General features: G+C 50.4%; 1 protein-coding gene across 12 annotated transcripts in view; it reads left to right on the top strand.

Annotated features, from left to right (window-relative positions):
- CENPE (centromere protein E) overlaps positions 1 to 19,408 on the top strand; it is a 383,839-nt gene that overhangs the window by 252,077 nt on the left and 112,354 nt on the right. For 10 of the 12 annotated variants that reach the window (XM_075350238.1, XM_075350205.1, XM_075350197.1 and 7 more), the window contains 3 exons: positions 6,816 to 7,109; positions 7,785 to 7,832; positions 7,915 to 8,001. In XM_075350238.1, the coding sequence (XP_075206353.1) occupies positions 6,816 to 7,109; positions 7,785 to 7,832; positions 7,915 to 8,001 (429 nt within the window). The remainder of the gene's footprint in view (positions 1 to 6,815; positions 7,110 to 7,784; positions 7,833 to 7,914; positions 8,002 to 19,408) is intronic. The other 2 variants (XM_075350220.1, XM_075350246.1) reach the window with 1 other exon arrangement.

Raw genomic sequence — 19,408 nt, 5'->3', positions numbered from 1 at the left:
GGTTCACATCCCGGGCGTGGAAAACTGGGAAGCAGACTTCCTCAGTCGCCAGGGTATGGACGCAGGGGAGTGGTCCCTTCACCCGGACGTGTTTCAGGAAATCTGTTGCCGCTGGGGGGTGCCGGACGTCGACTTAATGGCGTCTCGGCACAACAACAAGGTCCCGACCTTCATGGCGCGGTCTCGCGATCAAAGAGCTCTGGCGGTAGACGCCTTGGTGCAAGATTGGTCGCAGTTCCGGCTCCCTTATGTGTTTCCACCTCTGGCACTCTTGCCCAGAGTGCTACGCAAGATCAGATCCGATTGCAGCCGCGTCATACTCGTCGCTCCAGACTGGCCGAGGAGGTCGTGGTACCCGGATCTGTGGCATCTCACGGTCGGCCAACCGTGGGCACTACCAGACCGACCAGACTTACTGTCCCAAGGGCCGTTTTTCCATCGGAATTCTGCGGCCCTGAACCTGACTGTGTGGCCATTGAGTCCTGGATCCTAGCGTCTTCAGGATTATCCCAAGGGGTCGTTGCCACCATGAGACAGGCTAGGAAGCCCACGTCTGCTAAGATCTACCACAGAACGTGGAAGATATTCTTATCCTGGTGCTCTGCTCAGGGAGTGTCTCCCTGGCCATTTGCATTGCCTACTTTTCTTTCTTTCCTGCAATCTGGGTTAGAAAAAGGTTTGTCGCTCGGCTCCCTTAAAGGGCAAGTCTCGGCGCTATCCGTCTTTTTTCAGAAGCGTCTAGCACGACTTTCTAAGGTGCGCACGTTCCTGCAGGGGGTTTCATATCGTACCCCCGTACAAGCGGCCGTTAGATCCATGGGATCTGAACAGGGTACTAGTTGCCCTCCAGAAGCCGCCCTTCGAGCCTCTGAGGGATGTTTCACTTTCTCGACTATCACAGAAAGTGGCTTTTCTGGTAGCGATCACATCTCTTCGGAGAGTGTCTGAGCTAGCAGCGCTGTCATCCAAGGCTCCTTTCCTGGTCTTCCACCAGGACAAGGTAGTGCTGCTCCCCATTCAGGAGTTTCTCCCTAAGGTGGTATCCTCTTTTCATCTAAATCAGGATATCTCCTTGCCTTCCTTTTGTCCTCATGCAGTTCATCGGTATGAGAAGGATTTACATTTGTTAGATCTGGTGAGAGCACTCAGAATCTACATTTCCCGCACGGCGCCCCTGCGCCGCTCCGATGCACTCTTTGTCCTTGTCGCTGGTAAGCGCAAAGGGTCGCAGGCTTCCAAAGCCACCCTGGCTCGATGGATCAAAGAACCAATTCTTGAAGCCTACCGTTCTGCTGGGCTTCCGGTTCCTTCAGGGCTAAAGGCCCACTCAACCAGAGCCGTGGGTGCGTCCTGGGCATTACGACACCAGGCTACGGCTCAACAGGTGTGCCAGGCAGCTACCTGGTCGAGTCTGCACACTTTCACCAAACATTATCAGGTGCATACCTATGCTTCGGCGGACGCCAGCCTAGGTAGAAGAGTCCTGCAGGCGGCAGTTGCCTCCCCGTAGGGGAGGGCTGTCTTTGCAGCTCTAACATGAGGTATTTCTTTACCCACCCAGGGACAGCTTTTGGACGTCCCAATCGTCTGGGTCTCCCAATGGAGCGCCGAAGAAGAAGGGAATTTTGTTACTTACCGTAAATTCCTTTTCTTCTAGCTCCTATTGGGAGACCCAGCACCCGCCCTGTTGTCCTTCGGGATTTTTGGTTTTTTCGGGTACACATGTTGTTCATGTTGAACGGTTTTCAGTTCTCCGATGTTACTCGGAGTGAATTTGTTTAAACCAGTTATTGGCTTTCCTCCTTCTTGCTTTAGCACTAAAACTGAGCAGCCCGTGATCCCACGGGGGGTGTATAGCCAGAAGGGGAGGGGCCTTACACTTTTTAGTGTAATGCTTTGTGTGGCCTCCGGAGGCAGTAGCTATACACCCAATCGTCTGGGTCTCCCAATAGGAGCTAGAAGAAAAGGAATTTACGGTAACAAAATTCCCTTCTTTTGTGCATGGGCATTTTTTTTATATAGACCTGTTAATATTAACTAGCAGGTTGTGAAGTTTCTAACTATTCCTGACTTACCTTGCAGGAATTTGTTTGAGGGGCTTTATTGTCTGTGGCTGTGTAATAACTACCGTATATACTGGCGTATAAGACGACTTCTTACCCCCTTAAAATAATGGCTACAGTGGGGGGTCGTCTTATACGCCGGATATACGGGGGGGGGGGGGGGGTGGTGTGTGTGTGTGTGTGTGTGTGTGTGTGTGTGTGTGTGTGTGTGTGTGTGTGTGTGTGTGTATGTATGTATGTATGTATGTATGTATGTATGTATGTATGTATGTATGTATGTATGTATGTATGTATGTATGTATGTATGTATGTATGTATGTATGTATGTATGTGTATGTATATATGTATGTATGTGTATATATATATGTATGTATGTGTATATATATATGTATGTATGTGTATATATATATGTATGTATGTGTATATATATGTATATGTATATATGTATATATGTATATGTACACTGCAGCGTCCAGGGGAGGTGGGGGCAGCAGCTCTGGAGCACAGGGGCTGCAGCCTTTGATCTCCTGCACCCGCTCATATAATATGCACAGCCGCTGTCCATCTCCAGTGGTGCTGAAATCGCACGCAGTGAGGGGCTGGGGCAGCGGTGCATATTATATGAGCCTGCGTCCCAGTGTGATCGCACATGCCCACACCTGTGTTAGATTTGGCCCCCAGGCTGCTGCTCATTCTAAAATAAAAAATCTTTACTTACCCCTGCAGCGTTTCTCCCCATGTCCCTGCTTCCACTGTGATCAGGCAGGCAGAGAGCTCAGGCTGCTGTGCCGATCACATGACCGCACTGAGAACCAGGAAGTGGAAGAACAGAAGCACGGAGGGAGACAGAAGGAGCTCAGCGCTGGAGGAGATAAGGAAAGAGGGTTTTATTTTACTATGGGCAGCAGCCTAGGGGCCATATCTGACACAGGGGGACTTGTGCGATCTATAGGGACCATGGGCAGCACTATGGGGGAGATATCTAACACAGGGGGACTTGTGCGATCTATATAGGGGCCATGGGCAGCACTATGGGGGCGATATATAACACAGGGGGACTTGTGCGATCTATATAGGAGCCATGGGCAGCACTATGGGGGAGATATATAACACAGGGGGACTTGTGCGATCTATAGGGACCATGGGCAGCACTATGGGGGAGATATCTAACACAGGGGGACTTGTGCGATCTATATAGGGGCCATGGGCAGCACTATGGGGGAGATATCTAACACAGGGGGACTTGTGCGATCTATATAGGGGCCATGGGCAGCACTATGGGGGCGATATCTAACACAGGGGGACTTGTGCGATCTATAGGGACCATGGGCAGCACTATGGGGGCGATATATAACACAGGGGGACTTGTGCGATCTATATAGGAGCCATGGGCAGCACTATGGGGGAGATATATAACACAGGGGGACTTGTGCGATCTATAGGGACCATGGGCAGCACTATGGGGGAGATATCTAACACAGGGGGACTTGTGCGATCTATATAGGGGCCATGGGCAGCACTATGGGGGAGATATCTAACACAGGGGGACTTGTGCGATCTATATAGGGGCCATGGGCAGCACTATGGGGGCGATATCTAACACAGGGGGACTTGTGCGATCTATAGGGACCATGGGCAGCACTATGGGGGCGATATATAACACAGGGGGACTTGTGCGATCTATATAGGAGCCATGGGCAGCACTATGGGGGCGATATCTAACACAGGGGGACTTGTGCGATCTATAGGGGCCATGGGCAGCAGCATGGGGGCGTTATCTAACACGGGAACGTGTGCAATCCATAGGGGACCATAGGCAGCACAGGGGAACGTGTGCCATCACAAGGGGGCTATATTCAATATAAGGGGGCCATATCCAGATTAAGGGGGCTAATTTTAGGATGGGGGGCTATGAGGGACATATACCCTATATGATTTGTTAGAGGGACACTGGCATTATAAGATGGACCCCATTTAACATTAAAAAAAAAATTCTCTTTTCCTTCACCAAATTTGGGGGTGCGTCTTATAATCAGGTGCGTCTTATAAAGCGAAAAATACGGTATATATCATACAGCAGGGGTCGGGAACCTATGGCTCGCGAGCCAGATATGGCTCTTTTGATGGCCGTATCTGGTTCGCAGACAGGGCTCCTACCTGTCTATGGGCAAATGCCGGGGCCCTGGAGAGCCGGGGGGGGCCCACTCGGCCTCGTCAGTTCTCCTGTCCCTTGGCCGGGGCCCACTCGCCTTTATAGTTCTGCTGCCCCCGGCCGAGTTCCGGGGACCGCAGTCCTCGGCAGCAATCTGCGGCGCCGTCACTTTAAGGCGCGCAGACATCCTGTTTTGAATTTCATCTGTGGGCGGAGCTACCGCCTTCTCAGTCCCACAGATGAAGGAGGCGAGCTTCTGTCCGGCGCTGTGTGGGCCCCCTCTCCACCGTGACCTAATCGGGTAAATGCCCTCCCCGCCTCCCCATTATGGGCCCTGGTGAGCTGCTTCTAACCCCCCAGATGTATGCCCTGCCAATCCCCCCCCCCCCCCCCGCCGATGCCGCGGGTGCTGTACCCGCCGAGCCGCGGGTGCAGGCCCCACAGAGCAGCAGAGTTGTTTGTATTTGTCTGTATGTAGCAGAGTTGTGTGTGTTTGTCTGTATGTAGCAGAGTTGTGTGTGTTTGTCTGTTTGTAGCAGAGTTGTGTGTGTTTGTCTGTATGTAGCAGAGTGTAGTACCATTGTTTCAGTCCAGTTGTGGCTTTATACAGCAGGGAGGAGCATTCCTTGCTGTACTAAGTGAACATTGGAGCGATTGATCTGTCAATGGCCCTTTAAAAACATTTTGTACGGCTCTCGCGGAATTAAAATTAACATGTTGCAATCAAAGCAGACTTTTTTTCATTTGGGAGCGGGGTAGTCTTATACAGTGAGTATATCCCAAATTCTATATTTTTAGGGCAGAAGTTGGGGGTCGTCTTATACGCCCAGTCGTCTTATACGCCGGCATATACGGTATTCTGTTTTTGGATCCGTGGTTAGGATTATTTATATGTATACTTGCTAGTTAAATCCTGGGAATAATCTTGATTTATGAATATCTTTATCATAGTGTGTGTGTGTGTGTGTGTGTGTGTGTGTGTGTGTGTGTGTGTGTGTGTGGTTTTTTTTTCTATAGATTCAATAAATATTTTTTTTTTTTTTTTTTTTTTTTTTTTTTCCCCTCATTGGATGTGCGCTTCCATTATGTGTTCTCTTCTTATTGATTCTGCTTTTTCACACATGAAGCAGCACTCATTGTTGGTTATATGGGGCTGTGCACCCCTTCCCCGCTTTATGCATCTACTCAACCATAAACTTTTTTTTTTTTTTTTTTCTTTTTTTTTTTTCCCCCATATAATTTGATCAAATTATGTTTTGTATGGTTTCACGAAAATCTAGCACTGGTGGCCTACACTCCTTGTTTGCTTTCTAGGTAGAAGCAAAGCTGAACTTTGGGATCTTGTAAAACGTACGAAAACCGGCGTTTTTGTGTGTTTTTGTGTTTTGTTTTTTTTTTTTTTTTGTGGTTTCCGGTTTTAAAGGCAGGAAAAAAAATCAGCAAAAATTCAACATTTGAAAATTAGCCTGTGTTCTTTTACCAGGTGGAAACATACAGATTGAGAAGGAGTTGTCTGAGTAGTAGAGAACCCCCATTAAAGGGAACCATGAGATGTTTTGGGTGCATAGTGGGAATCCATGCCTAACTGTCTCTAGTATCCTAGATAAAGATCTTTAGAAAAAGTATTTCTAAAGATCCTTTTATGATAAGCGCAGGGACTAGTCACAAGGGTGTTAATTGCTTTGCTCATTCCGCCCTCTTAGCATGTTAGTTCGCTCCTGTGGGAGAGCTAACATGCTACTCAATGCCCAGCGTCCCCAGTGGTGATGCACTTACCTGCGTCCGCTGTCGCTGCTTCAGAATGCCCGGCTTTACAGTCAGTGCACATGACTGGAAGTGCGGGGCATTCTGATCATTTGCACTATAAAGCCAGGTGTACTCGTCCCGGCTTCAGAGCTATAGTTCGCATGACTGGAAGTGCCAGGCATTCTGATCATGCGTTCTGAAGCGGTGACAACACACAGGTACGCGCGTCACTGCTGATGACGCTGGGCAAGGGGCATTGAATAGCATGTTGGCACACCCTTGTGGGCATGCTAACGTAAAGAAGACGGACTAGCCAGGGGAAATCACTCCCTTGTGACTAGTCCCTGGCCTCATTAGCATATCATAAAGGATCTTTAGAAATACTTTTTCATAGATCTCTTTATCTATGCTACTAGATTCATGGACAGTTAGGAAGGGATTAGCAATATGCACCTAAAACTGCTTGAGCTACAGATGGCTAAGCCATATGTGTTTAAATCTGTGATGTAAAAGAAAATGCTATGTGCGTGTGTGCGTATTTAATCTGCAGGTTAATATCACTCAATGCTAAGGCATGGTTACAGCTGCCCCTCTATGCACAAAATGGTGACTGACCCATGCGGCCGCACCCCTACGACTGAAAGCCTGAGGCTTCCGGGAGGCATGAAGTTAATTTCTTCCTGGTAGTGAGGCTCTTAGTGCAGCGATACAAGGCGTTGGAACGCTATAGCTCTGCAGATTAACCCCGCATCTGCAGGTTAATAGCATTATGGGGTTATTTATCCCAATTGTTTATAAAACATGTCCTCTTCTGAAGCACACGTAGAGACTAATTTTAATATTTTACTCCTTAGGCAGAGAGAACCTCTGAGGAGCTTATCTTATTAAAGTCTGGAAAAGAACAGTCTGCCTCTGTAATAAACGACCAAGAGCACAAGCTGCAAGAACAAAGTGAACAGCTTGAGAAGCTAACAGGGGAAATAATGCAACTGCAGGGGAAATATCAACAAGCCGAGCAGCAGTACTCTGAGCTGAAGGTGCAGCATGAAGCCATACAGGAGAGATGCTCACTCACAGCCGGAGAGCTGACTAAGAAGGACAGTGAAGCCCAATGCTTATTGATGGAAGTGGAGTGTGTGGAGCAACAAGTAAGATATATATTTTCCACCTAAATTAGCAGTGGGCAATTAATTACCCCAAGTGGCAACACGAGACTGAGTGGTACCAACAGGCCGAAATTACAAATTATTTGTAATTTAGTAATAAGAATTATCACTTAATATTCATCAGAATTAAGTATGTTGACTAGCTGCTAATACACATTACGATAGGGCTGCTTATAACATGTACTCTTACCTGTAGGGGCTAGATGAAGGCCATAATGTTGCTGATTTATACAATCCACCATAGTCTTCCCTCAATGTATTATACCCCCCAGTTTTCCCACACAAGTACTGATTGATGATTGAATATGATAGTTAAAGCTACTCTCGTAGTTGCGTTGACCCTGATGCAGTGAGGTCTGAGGCTCCTCGCAACATGTGCAATTTAGTAACGTCATAGCCCCTGCTTTGTCTAGCCTGCAGACTCCTAGGTGGAATGGTGTAAGAGGGAGCCAAATGCTCCCTCCTTGATCATTTAATTTACTGGTATCTGTATACTCAGGATGCAAATACCAGAGAAATTAAGAAGCTGACGGGTGGTGGCTGCATGCTGCAGCCCGTGGGCCACTGCAGTGATCTAGCTGCCGGAGTCCAAGGGCTACACTTTGCCCACCTCTGATCTAGACAACTTCTAATAGTTTGGTTTCATCCTCAATGTAGCTTTCAGCCATGCTGAAGAACAAAGATTGTTTGCTCCTGGCTATACAGGTAATTCTGCTTTTAACACTATTTTACTATGAAATGGGTGCTACGATTGACGTTTCAACTAATTTGTGATATTTATCTACAGGTGATGGAAACTCGTCTGAAAGAATTCGATGAGTTGTTCAAATCGACTAGCACGGAGAATGACAAACTCCAAGATCAAGTGAAGCAGGTAGTGTGTGTGTGTGTGTGTGTGTGTTATCTATAGACTGAAGCACTATGCACGTTATAATTCTCTTGTCAATCAATCCAAGTGAGAGCCTATGTAAAATTCATTACAAAGCTGTCAGCAACAAGACTTCATCAAAAGACAAAGCAGGCCAGATTGCAATTACCAGGGTCTGCAAATCACAATGAGGACCACTCCCAAGGCACGTTTCTTTGCGAACATTTCACATGTCAATAGTGAGCAGGTTTTGTGCTTATGGTATTCCTGCTGCTCTCCTGAGTAGATTAGATTAATAACATTCTGTTTTGTAAATCGGTCGTCTTGATCTTTACCAAGGAGGTGCTGCTCACAGGACACTTAATGCAGAACATCCTAAAGTCATGTCACATTGGTAAAGATGATACAAATTGGCACTGCATAAAAAGGCCCATATTTGTGGAACTGTATGCCAGGCAATAAGTAAAATACCCTGGGGAGCAGCAGTAATAAAGGGAATCTGTCAGCAGCTTTTTGCTATATAATCTGAGGCCAGCATGATATAGGGGCTGAGATACTGATTCTAGGGATGACCTTTATCAGGTTGTGTGTTCTAATAATAAAAGCGAAAAAAATATTCATTTCTTCGTCGTTCCTATGGGAGACCCAGACCATGGGGTGTATAGCTTCTGCCTCCGGAGGACACACAAAGTACTACACTAAAGAGTGTAGCTCCTCCCTCCGAGCATATACACCCCCTGGATAACCAAATATAGCCAGTTCAATGCTTTGTGTTCAGGAGGCACACATCCACACATGCATTCTCATCTGATTTTTGATTTTAAAGAGTTTGAAGAAAAGCGGGTCCAAGCTGGACCCCCGGCATGTCCCTTCTCACCCCACTGTGTCGGCGGTGTTGTTAAGGTTGATTTCAAGGCTGGAGCCTTACATGCCGCGCTCCTTCACCATCCCTCGGGCTCTGGCTTGAAGTGGGAGCCAGCACGGTTCTCACTGCTTTGCAGCAGACCGGTCTCCATCCGCAGCCCTTTCAGGACCCTGCCGGACGGAGCACTCATCCCTCAGGGACCTGGCCCTGCGTCTCACAAGCTAAGTATTTGAGACGTTATTGTCAGGGGGTCCCTTGCATCTTATTGTTGGGGAGAGTGTGTCAGGTTACTTTGGTGACATTTCCGTCCGGTTCTCTGGTTTTCACCTGAGAACCGCGCCGAGGGTGCCTGCGCGCCGGCCGCATTGTAAAATTTAGGCCCCGGCTTCGGCTGCGGCCTACTTTTGTTTTCACTGCCCCTGCATGTCAGTCATGCAGAGGGACAGTGCGGCGCCGCCCACCGACCGTTCAGCACAGGGGAGGACACTCCTCTCTGAGGAGATGTTTCCCTCCCCTGTATATCTCCTTGGCCCTCCGGTTCCCGCTCTTGGACTAGGCCCCGCCCCCCCTCCTCACTCCGGCGCCATTTTATCAGCGTTCTCACACTGATCGGCGCTGGCTGCTGCAGATCTGCAACCTGTTGGGGGTCCGAGCTGTGGGATCCGGAGGGCACACAAAACGGTCTGGTAAGCCACAACCTCTGGTTGTGGACCTTCTTATACACTCTCTGGGGGTCATTCTGAAGGAGTGTGTTCTTTACTGCAGAGCCTCCACCTCAGCAGCATGTCTCACACTAGGAGCAAGGCTGTACTCAATATGCACTGCATGTAAGCTCGTACTGCCTGAACAGAGCACATATCCACATTGTGATGCCTGCTCTAACATGGTGGTGCCTCAGCCTGGAGTCTCCCCAGTGGTCCCTCCGGCTGCTCCGGCCCCGGTGGCTGAACCCCCGGCTTGGGTAGAATTGTTCTCTAAGTCTATCTCCCAGTCCTTTGCCGACTCCATGGGACAGCTGTCCAGGACTCTGCTGAGCATGCATCAGCCCTCTTCTCAGGGCGCCTCTGCTGCTTCGGCTCGCTCTGCAGAGCTCACAGAGGATTCTTCATCTGCTCCCAGACCCCGTCCTCCTAAAAGGAGACGCAGGGTCCCCTCTCCTTCCTCGTCCCGCGGCTCTGATTCACGAGCTGACTCGCAGGACGAGGAGGATGTCTTTACTGGGGGCTCGGACGCTACCTCCATGTGCCCCATTGATCTGACCGAGAGTGATGCAGATGTTAGTGATTTGAATGCGTCCATTAATTCTGTACTGGACCTCAATCCGCCAGTATCAGAGGAGCAACCCTCTCTGGCAGAAAAGCACCAGTTTACCTCGCCTAAGAGAACAAGGAGTGTGTTCTTTAACCACTCCAGTTTTCAAGCCACTGTGTCCAAGCCCAGAGCCTGTCCTGACAAACGCTTCCCAAAGCGTGGTTCTGATGACCATTTTCCTTTTCCACCAGAGGTGGTCAAGGAGTGGGCTCACTCACCAAAGGTAGACCCTCCGGTGTCTAGACTCTCAGCCCGGACAGTAGTATCTGTGGCTGATGGCACCTCACTTAAGGATCCCACTGACCGCCAGGTTGACCTCCTGGCCAAGTCTGTCTATGAAGCGGCAGGGGCCTCGTTCTCCCCATCCTTTGCAGCAGTGTGGGCTCTCAAAGCCATCTCTGCTTCCCTAGAGGAGATGCATTCCCTCACTAGGGACTCTATGCCTGAATTGGTTGCCTTAACTTCCCAGGCTTCAGCCTTTTCAGCCTACGCCATGTCTGCCATGCTGGAGGCCTCTCACCGCACTGCGGTGGCCTCCGCTAATTCCCTCGCTATCCGCAGGATCTTGGGGCTTCGAGAGTGGAAGGCAGATGCTTCCTCAAAGTACCTTGCTGGGCTCCCATTTGCTGGGTCCAGGCTGTTCGGTGAACAACTGGATGAAATTATTAAGGAGGCTACTGGCGGGAAGAGTACTTCCTTGCCACAGACTAAATTCAGGAAACCTGTCCAGGGCAGGAACCAGTCGAGGTTTCGTTCCTTTCGTTCCTCTAACTGGTCGTCCTCTAAGCCCTCGTCCACTAACTCAGCCAAGGACCAGAAGCCCACCTGGCGCAAGAAGCTGCGTCCACAAAAGTCCGCAGGAGCTGCTGCCACCAAGGCAGCCTCCTCTTGACTATCTGGCCGAGCCAGCAACGTCCTTGGTCGGTGGCAGGCTCTCCCACTTTGGCGACGTGTGGTTTCAACACGTCTCCGATCAGTGGGTGCGGGATATAATCTCCCACGGCTACAGGATAGAGTTCTCTTCCAGCCCGCCAAACAGATTTTTTCTGTCAACTCCCCCCTGCTCCAAGGCCGCCGCCTTCTCTCAGGCCGTGGCATCCTTGCAGGCCAACGGAGTAATTGTACCGGTACCCGCCAGGGAACGATTCAGAGGTTTCTACTCAAATCTCTTCCTAGTCCCCAAAAAGGACGGTTCCTTCCGGCCCATCCTGGATCTCAAGCTTCTCAACAAGCATGTTCAGGTGCGGCATTTTCGCATGGAGTCTCTGCGATCAGTCATTGCCTCAATGACCCAAGGAGATTTCCTGGCATCCATCGACATCAGAGATGCCTATCTGCATGTGCCAATTGCAGTTTCACACCAGCGTTGGCTACGTTTTGCAATCGGAGAGGAACATTTCCAATTCGTGGCTCTCCCCTTCGGGTTAGCCACGGCCCCTCGGGTATTCACCAAGGTCATGACAGCAGTGGTTGCGGTTCTGCACCTCCAGGGGTTGGCAGTGATTCCTTACCTGGACGACCTTCTTGTCAAGGCTTCATCCAGTGCAGACTGTCAGCGGAGTGTCTCGCTCACTCTCGCCACTCTTGTTCAATTCGAGTGGCTTGTCAATCTGCCCAAGTCCACTCTGACCCTGACCCAAAAACTCACGTACCTAGGGATGCAATTCGAGACTCTGCCGGCACTTGTCAAGCTGCCCTTAGTCAAACAGCAGTCCCTCCATCTGGCGGTGCGCTCTCTGTTGAGGCCCCGCCGTCATTCCATCAGGCACCTCATGCAGGTGCTGGGTCAGATGGTGGCGTCAATGGAAGCGGTTCCCTTTGCCCAGTTCCATCTGCGTCTTCTGCAGCTGGACATTCTCCGCTGTTGGGACAAGCGGACTTCTTCCTTGCACAGGTTGGTGGCTCTGTCGCCACAGACCAGGAGCTCTCTTCAGTGGTGGCTTCGGCCCCTCTCTCTGTCTCAGGGACGCTCCTTCCTGACCCCGTCCTGGGTGATCCTCACCACGGATGCCAGTCTATCCGGCTGGGGAGCAGTATGTCTCCACCACCGGGCACAGGGCACTTGGACTCCGTCCGAATCAGCCCTCTCAATCAATGTGCTGGAAATCAGAGCTGTGCTCCTAGCTCTCGTAGCCTTTCACCACCTGTTGGCGGGCAAGCACATTCGAGTCCAGTCAGACAACGCGACAGCAGTTGCCTACATCAATCACCAGGGCGGGACTCGCAGCCGCCTGGCAATGTTGGAAGTTCAACGTATCCTTCAGTGGACGGAGGACTCCAAGTCCACCATATCCGCAGTCCACATCCCAGGCGTAGAAAACTGGGAGGCAGATTATCTCAGCCGTCAAACCGTGGACAGCGGCGAGTGGGCTCTGCATCCGGCAGTGTTCCGGTCGATCTGCCGCAAGTGGGGCACTCCGGAAGTGGATCTAATGGCATCCCGGCACAACAACAAGGTCCCGGTTTACGTGGCTCGCTCCCACGATCCTCAGGCCTTTGCAGCGGACGCGCTGGTTCAGGATTGGTCCCAGTTCCGTCTGTCTTACGTGTTTCCCCCTCTAGCTCTCTTGCCCAGAGTCCTGCGCAAGATCAGAATGGAGGGCCGTCGGGTCATACTCATTGCTCCAGACTGGCCCAGGCGAGCTTGGTACCCAGACCTGCTCCGTCTGTCCGTAGAGGTGCCGTGGCATCTCCCGGACCGCCCAGACCTTCTCTCACAAGGTCCGTTTTTCCGCCAGAATTCTGCGGCTCTCAGATTGACGGCGTGGCTCTTGAGTCCTGGATCCTGACGGCTTCCGGCATTCCTCCCGAAGTCATCTCCACTATGACTCAGGCTCGGAAGTCTTCCTCGGCCAAAATTTATCACAGGACTTGGAGAATTTTCCTGTCCTGGTGTCGGTCTTCCGGCCATGCCCCTTGGCCTTTTTCCTTGCCGACCATCCTGTCCTTTCTACAGTCCGGTCTGCAGCTAGGACTATCCCTCAATTCCCTCAAGGGACAGGTCTCGGCTTTGTCAGTGTTTGTTCCAGCGGCGTATCGCCCGGCTGGCTCAGGTGCGCACCTTTTATGCAGGGCGCATCTCACATCATTCCACCTTACCGGCGGCCTTTGGATCCCTGGGACCTTAATCTGGTCCTCACGGCCTTGCAGAAACCCCCCTTTGAGCCTCTTAGGGAGGTTTCTTTGTTTCGTCTTTCACAGAAAGTCGTCTTTCTAGTGGCCATAACTTCCCTCAGAGTCTCTGATTTAGCTGCTCACTCTTCGGAGTCACCTTTTTTGGTTTTTCATCAAGACAAGGTGGTTCTTCGCCCGACTCCGGACTTTCTCCCTAAGGTGGTATCTCCTTTCCACCTTAACCAGGACATTTCATTGCCTTCCTTTTGTCCGGCTCCTGTTCATCGCTTTGAAAAAGCGTTGCATACTTTAGATCTGGTGCGGGCGCTCCGGATCTGTGTCACGCACCGCTGTTCTTAGGCGGTGCACCTCTCTCTTTTTTTGTGCTGACCACAGGTCGGCGCAAGGGCCTCTCTGCTTCTAAACCGACCCTGGCTCGTTGGATTAGGTCGGCCATCTCTGATGCCTACCAGTGTACTCAGGTGCCTCCCCCGCCGGGGATCAAGGCACACTCGACCAGAGCTGTCTGTGCCTCTTGGGCTTTCAGGCACCAGGCTACGGCTCAGCAGGTCTGTCAGGCTGCCACTTGGTCTAGTCTGCACACCTTTTCGAAGCACTACCAAGTGCATGCTCATGCTTCGGCAGATGCGAGCTTGTGCAGACGCATCCTTCAGGCGGCTGTCGCCCATTTGTGAAGTTAGGTTTCGCCTACTTCTCAGTTTTTCTGTTTATTTCCCACCCATGGACTGCTTTGAGACGTCCCATGGTCTGGGTCTCCCATAGGAACGACTAAGAAAAAGAGAATTTTGTTTACTTACCATAAATTCTTTTTCTTGTAGTTCCGTAATGGGAGACCCAGCACCCTCCCTGTTGCCTGTTGGCAGTTTCTTGTTCCGCGTGTTATCACCGGCTGTTGTTGTAGACAGAGGCTCCGGTTGTTCCGGTTTTTTGCTCTATCTCTACTTGTGGGTGGCTATTCTCCTTCAGCTTTTGCACTAAACTGGCTATATTTGGTTATCCAGGGGGTGTATATGCTCAGAGGGAGGAGCTGCACTTTTTAGTGTAGTGCTTTGTGTGTCCTCCGGAGGCAGAAGCTATACACACCATGGTCTGGGTCTCCCATTACGGAACTACAAGGAAAAAATTTACGGTAAGTAAACAAAATTCTCTTTTTTAATATGGGAAACAGGATACCATAGGTGTATGCTGCTGCCAATAGGCAAGAAAAAAGTTGGCTACACCTCCTATATAGTATACCCCCACCAACCGTAGCCAAGCTGATTTGACTCGCCCACCCCAGGGCTTTGGGTGACCCGGTGTCAGGCCGGACTAGTCCCGGGTAGTCAGCGATGGCGAGGCCCAACTCTGTGACCCTGGCGGGGTCAATTAATATGGCGGCTGTGGGGGTGATGATCAATAATAAAGTTTGTGGAAATATATATATTCGTGACGCCACCTGTGGATTGCAGCTATGGAGCCGCCGCTGCTGGATGGGGTCTCCGGGGCTGATGTAATGGCAGCTATGGTGGTTCTGCTCCCCACAGGTGGAGCGATACCCCGGGGCAACCGTTGGTGCTTGTAAGAGTCTATGGTGGTTTTGTGAATGATGTGGTGCAGGGCCGACAGGGCAGTGAAAGGAACAGACGACACAGGGCTTGCAGTTCAGATGTTTTACTCAGTTTCTGAGTCCAGGTGTCTACAAACCAGTTGCCCAATGGTATGCTGGGATCCACTGTCGGGGACCTCTGCCGATCCCAGGTAACTCTTTGGGTCAATACCAGTGCACCACTTTTGGGTCTCTTTCCTTGACTGGCTTCACAGCCTTGACTTTGATAGATGAACTTGTCTTGGCCTCTACCATAGAATCTGGTCAAGGAATCTTGCCCTCTTCCCAGGGGGATCTACGGCAGGTTGTGGCCCTGGGCGCTTGCAACCACCCTGGGCCTCGGTGTCACTTTATGAGGAAATTTCTTTCTTCCCTCTGTGTGGTGACCGTCCCCCGAATGCAGCCAGATCCCTCCACCCGATCTTCCTGAGGAGCAGGCTTGCGCAAATATGCCCTTCCGTGGCCCTGGGATCCTCTCCTCTGTCTGTGGTGTCACCTGGGCCTAGCTGGGCCCCAGGATCTCCACCAGGAACCTTCTCTCTTTACTGTCTCGGCTCACTCTCCTGAGGTAACTACCTCCCTCTCCTTCTCCCTCTCTGACTACACTCTTTACTAACTGACTTTGAACTTCCTGTTTCTACTTTTACTTCCTAGTTGGCTCCTCCCACTTTCCTTGTTGCTAAGCCCCCACCCCATGGGAGGAGAGATGAGTCTTACGGCCCCCCGACTACAGCATGGGGGTAGCTGCCACTATCTCTGGTCCCTGTATGTGCCTAGCAATGAGTGTTTGTGCAGATTTGCCTGTGAACCGGTATGTACCCTTGTCCTTACCTAGGATGGGACATCACACCTCTGGCTGAGGTGCAATGTCTCTGTGGCGACGGAAGCCTCAGGGGCGCCACAGATTAGTTTTATCTTAGTGTCTGTAGGAGGCAGACACAGGGCTGTACTTGGCAACGTTTCTACCATAGGAATGTAAGCCACCTGCACAGTGTCTTATACTAACTCACCTTCCGTCATTTTCATACTTTACCGCTGCTGCACCTGTCCCGCTGTGCCATCTTGTGGTAGTAAACTGGCTGGTCGACAGTCAAAAGCTACGTCACAAGTGCTCAATGCATCTCCATGAGAGCCAGAACGAAGCTCCCATAGAGATGTATTGAAGAGTGACCTCCGGTGCACTCCATTAAAGGGAAGGTGTTGTCAAAGTTTTTGTTTTTTGTTTTTTTTTTTTTTACTGAAAAAATATAAAGCAGATAATTACTCTTAACAAATCCCAAAGTACTATTCTGGTATACGTCATGAATAACGAACCTAATGGAAGTCAATAGGGAACCTGGGCATTAATTTTCTTGTTACAAATACTGTATTCGGTAAGTATTATCTAAACACTAATAGTTACTATTCGCCCATCTGTTAATAATCCGTTTTTAGATTTAGCAATTCAGCAGAGCTCCGAAATCTAACCCCACCCACACCAGGCTCTCTGTGTAAAGTCTATAAATAAAGAGGTGCTAATCAGTGGGGGAGGGGGCGTGGTCAAATTAGTGTAGCTCATGCAATAATAATACCAGGTGATAAAACCTTCACTATAAGCAAACTGCACACAGGGTAGTAATGGACACATCGTTGAACTCTGAATACAGCAGGAGATGGCAACTGACAGATTACATAGAAAAAAAACCTTCTGACAGGTTCCCTTTTTAAGAGCAAAATCTGCCCACTGTAAGAGCATTGTACATAAGACATTTAAACTACACATGGATTTGGAATTTGTTATATAAATAGACTACGAATTTCTAACCTTTCAGCTGAATTGAGCAAAGACTTTAACCCCTTCAGCCCCCGGGCATTTTGCGTTTTTCAATTTTGTTTTTGTTTTTTTTTTTTTGTTTTTTTTTTGTTTTTTTTGGTCAATCTTGCCATATAAGGGCTTGTTTTTTGTGGGGCGAGTTGTAGTTTTAAATTGAACTGTAAGTTTTACCATATAGTGTACTGGAAAACGGCAAAAAAAAATCCAAGTGCGGAAAAAAAAAAAGTGCGATCGCACAATAGTTTTTGGAAGATATGATTCACAGTGTTCACTATATGGTACAACTGATGTATGTGTGTGATGCTTGAGGTCGGTGCGAGTTTGTAGACACCAAACATGTATAGGTTTACTTGTATCTAAGGGGTTAAATTCACATGCTTGTCCAAAAAAAAGTGGCGCATGTTATGCGCTATTTCTTTGTCGCTCCATTGGGAGACCCAGACAATTGGGTGTATAGCTTCTGCCTCTGGAGGCCACACAAAGTATTACACTTTAAAAAGTGTAACCCCTCCCCTCTGCCTATACACCCTCCCGTGGACCACGGGCTCCTCAGTTTTATGCTTTGTGTGGAAGGAGGCACACATCCACTCATGAATTCTCAGACTTATTTATGTCGGTTGGAAGAAAAGAGGACCCCCACGGGGACCCCGGCATGTTCCCTTCTCACCCCACTATGTCGGCGGTGTTGTTAAGGTTGAGGTACCCATTGCGGGTACAGAGGCTGGAGCCACATGCCGTCTCCTTCACCATCCCTTAGCGGCTCTGGGAGAAGTGGGATCCTGAGCGGTCTTCCATTTGCTGGGACCGTGCTCCATCCGCAGCCCCTGAGGGAACCTGCCGGACCGGAGCCTCTTCAACCCCAGGGACCGGGCCCTGCAACTTAAAGGTACTCTGTATCCCTGTCGGGGATCGTACAGAGAGCGCACCTTCTTCCCGGGAGCCGCGGTAGTTTTAAAACGGTCCCGGAATTTCTCCCTAAGGTGGTATCCCCTTTTCATCTAAATCAGGATATCTCCTTGCCTTCCTTTTTGCCCTAATCCAATTCACCAGTGTGAAAAGGATTTGCACTCTTTGGATCTAGTGAGAGCACTCCGGTTCTACGTGTCTCGCACGGCGCCCCTGCGCTGTTCAGATGCGCTCTTTGTCCTTTGTCGCTGGCCAGCGTAAGGGTTCTCAGGCCTCCAAGTCAACCTTGGCTCGGTGGATCAAGGAACCGATTCTCGAGGCCTACCGTTCTTCTGGGCTTCCACTTCCTTCAGGGTTGAAAGCCCATTCTACCAGAGCTGTAGGTGCGTCCTGGGCTTTGCGGCACCGGGCGACGGCTCAGCAGGTGTGTCAGGCAGCTACGTGGTCTAGTCTGCACACTTTTACGAAGCACTATCAAGTGCATACCTATGCCAGTCTAGGTAGGCGAGTCCTTCAGGCGGCGGTTGCCCACCTGTAAGAGGGGGCCGTTTTTCAGCTCTTTCGATTGAGGTATTCTTTTACCCACCCAGGGACTGCTCTTGGACGTCCCAATTGTCTGGGTCTCCCAATGAAGCGACAAAGAAGGGAATTTTGTTTACTTACCGTAAATTCCTTTTCTTTGTCGCTCCTTATTGGGAGACCCAGACAATTGGGTGTATAGCTATGCCTCCGGAGGCCACGCAAAGTATTACACTAAGTGTAAAGCCCCTCCCCTTCAGCCTATACACCCCCCGTGCTGCCACGGGCTCATCAGTTTTTATGCTTTGTGCGAAGGAGGTCAGACATGCACGCATAGCTCCACAGCTTAGTCAGCAGCAGCTGCTGACTATGTCGGATGGAAGAAAAGAGGGCCCATAACAGGGCCCCCAGCATGCTCCCTTCTCACCCCACTCTTGTCGGCGGTGTTGTTAAGGTTGAGGTATCCATTGCGGGTACGGAGGCTGGAGCCCACATGCTGCTTTCCTTCCCCATCCCTCAATTAGGGCTCTGGGTGAAGTGGGATCCTTTCGGTCTCCAGGCACAGGAGACCGTGCTCCATCCACAGCTCCTGAGGACCATGCTGGATAGGAGCCGAGTATCGTTCAGGGACATGGGAGTCCTCACTTCAGATCAATGTTCTGGAGATCAGGGCAGTGTATCTTGCCCTAAAAGCGTTCCAGCAGTGGCTGGAAGGCAAGCAGATCCGAATTCAGTCGGACAACTCCACAGCGGTGGCTTACATCAACCACCAAGGTGGGACACGCAGTCGGCAAGCCTTCCAGGAAGTCCGGCGGATTCTGCTGTGGGTGGAAGCCACAGCATCCACCATATCCGCAGTTCACATCCCGGGCGTAGAAAACTGGGAAGCAGACTTTCTCAGTCGCCAGGGCATGGACGCAGGGGAATGGTCCCTTCACCCGGACGTGTTTCAGGAGATCTGTTGCCGCTGGGGGATGCCGGTCGTCGACCTAATGGCGTCACGGCACAACAACAAGGTCCCAACATTCATGGCTCGATCTCAAGATCACAGAGCTTTGGCGGCAGACGCCTTAGTTCAGGATTGGTCGCAGTTTCGGCTTCCTTATGTGTTTCCTCCTCTGGCACTGTTGCCCAGAGTGTTACGCAAGATCAGGGCCGACTGCCGCCGCGTCATCCTCGTCGCTCCAGACTGGCCGAGGAGGTCGTGGTACCCGGATCTGTGGCATCTTACGGTCGGCCAACCGTGGGCACTGCCAGACCGACCAGATTTGCTGTCTCA

Source organism: Anomaloglossus baeobatrachus, chromosome 1 (assembly GCF_048569485.1).
Source record: "Anomaloglossus baeobatrachus isolate aAnoBae1 chromosome 1, aAnoBae1.hap1, whole genome shotgun sequence".
In the NCBI taxonomy this organism is placed as follows: Eukaryota; Metazoa; Chordata; class Amphibia; order Anura; family Aromobatidae; genus Anomaloglossus; species Anomaloglossus baeobatrachus.
This window is presented reverse-complemented; position numbering and strand designations above follow the sequence as displayed.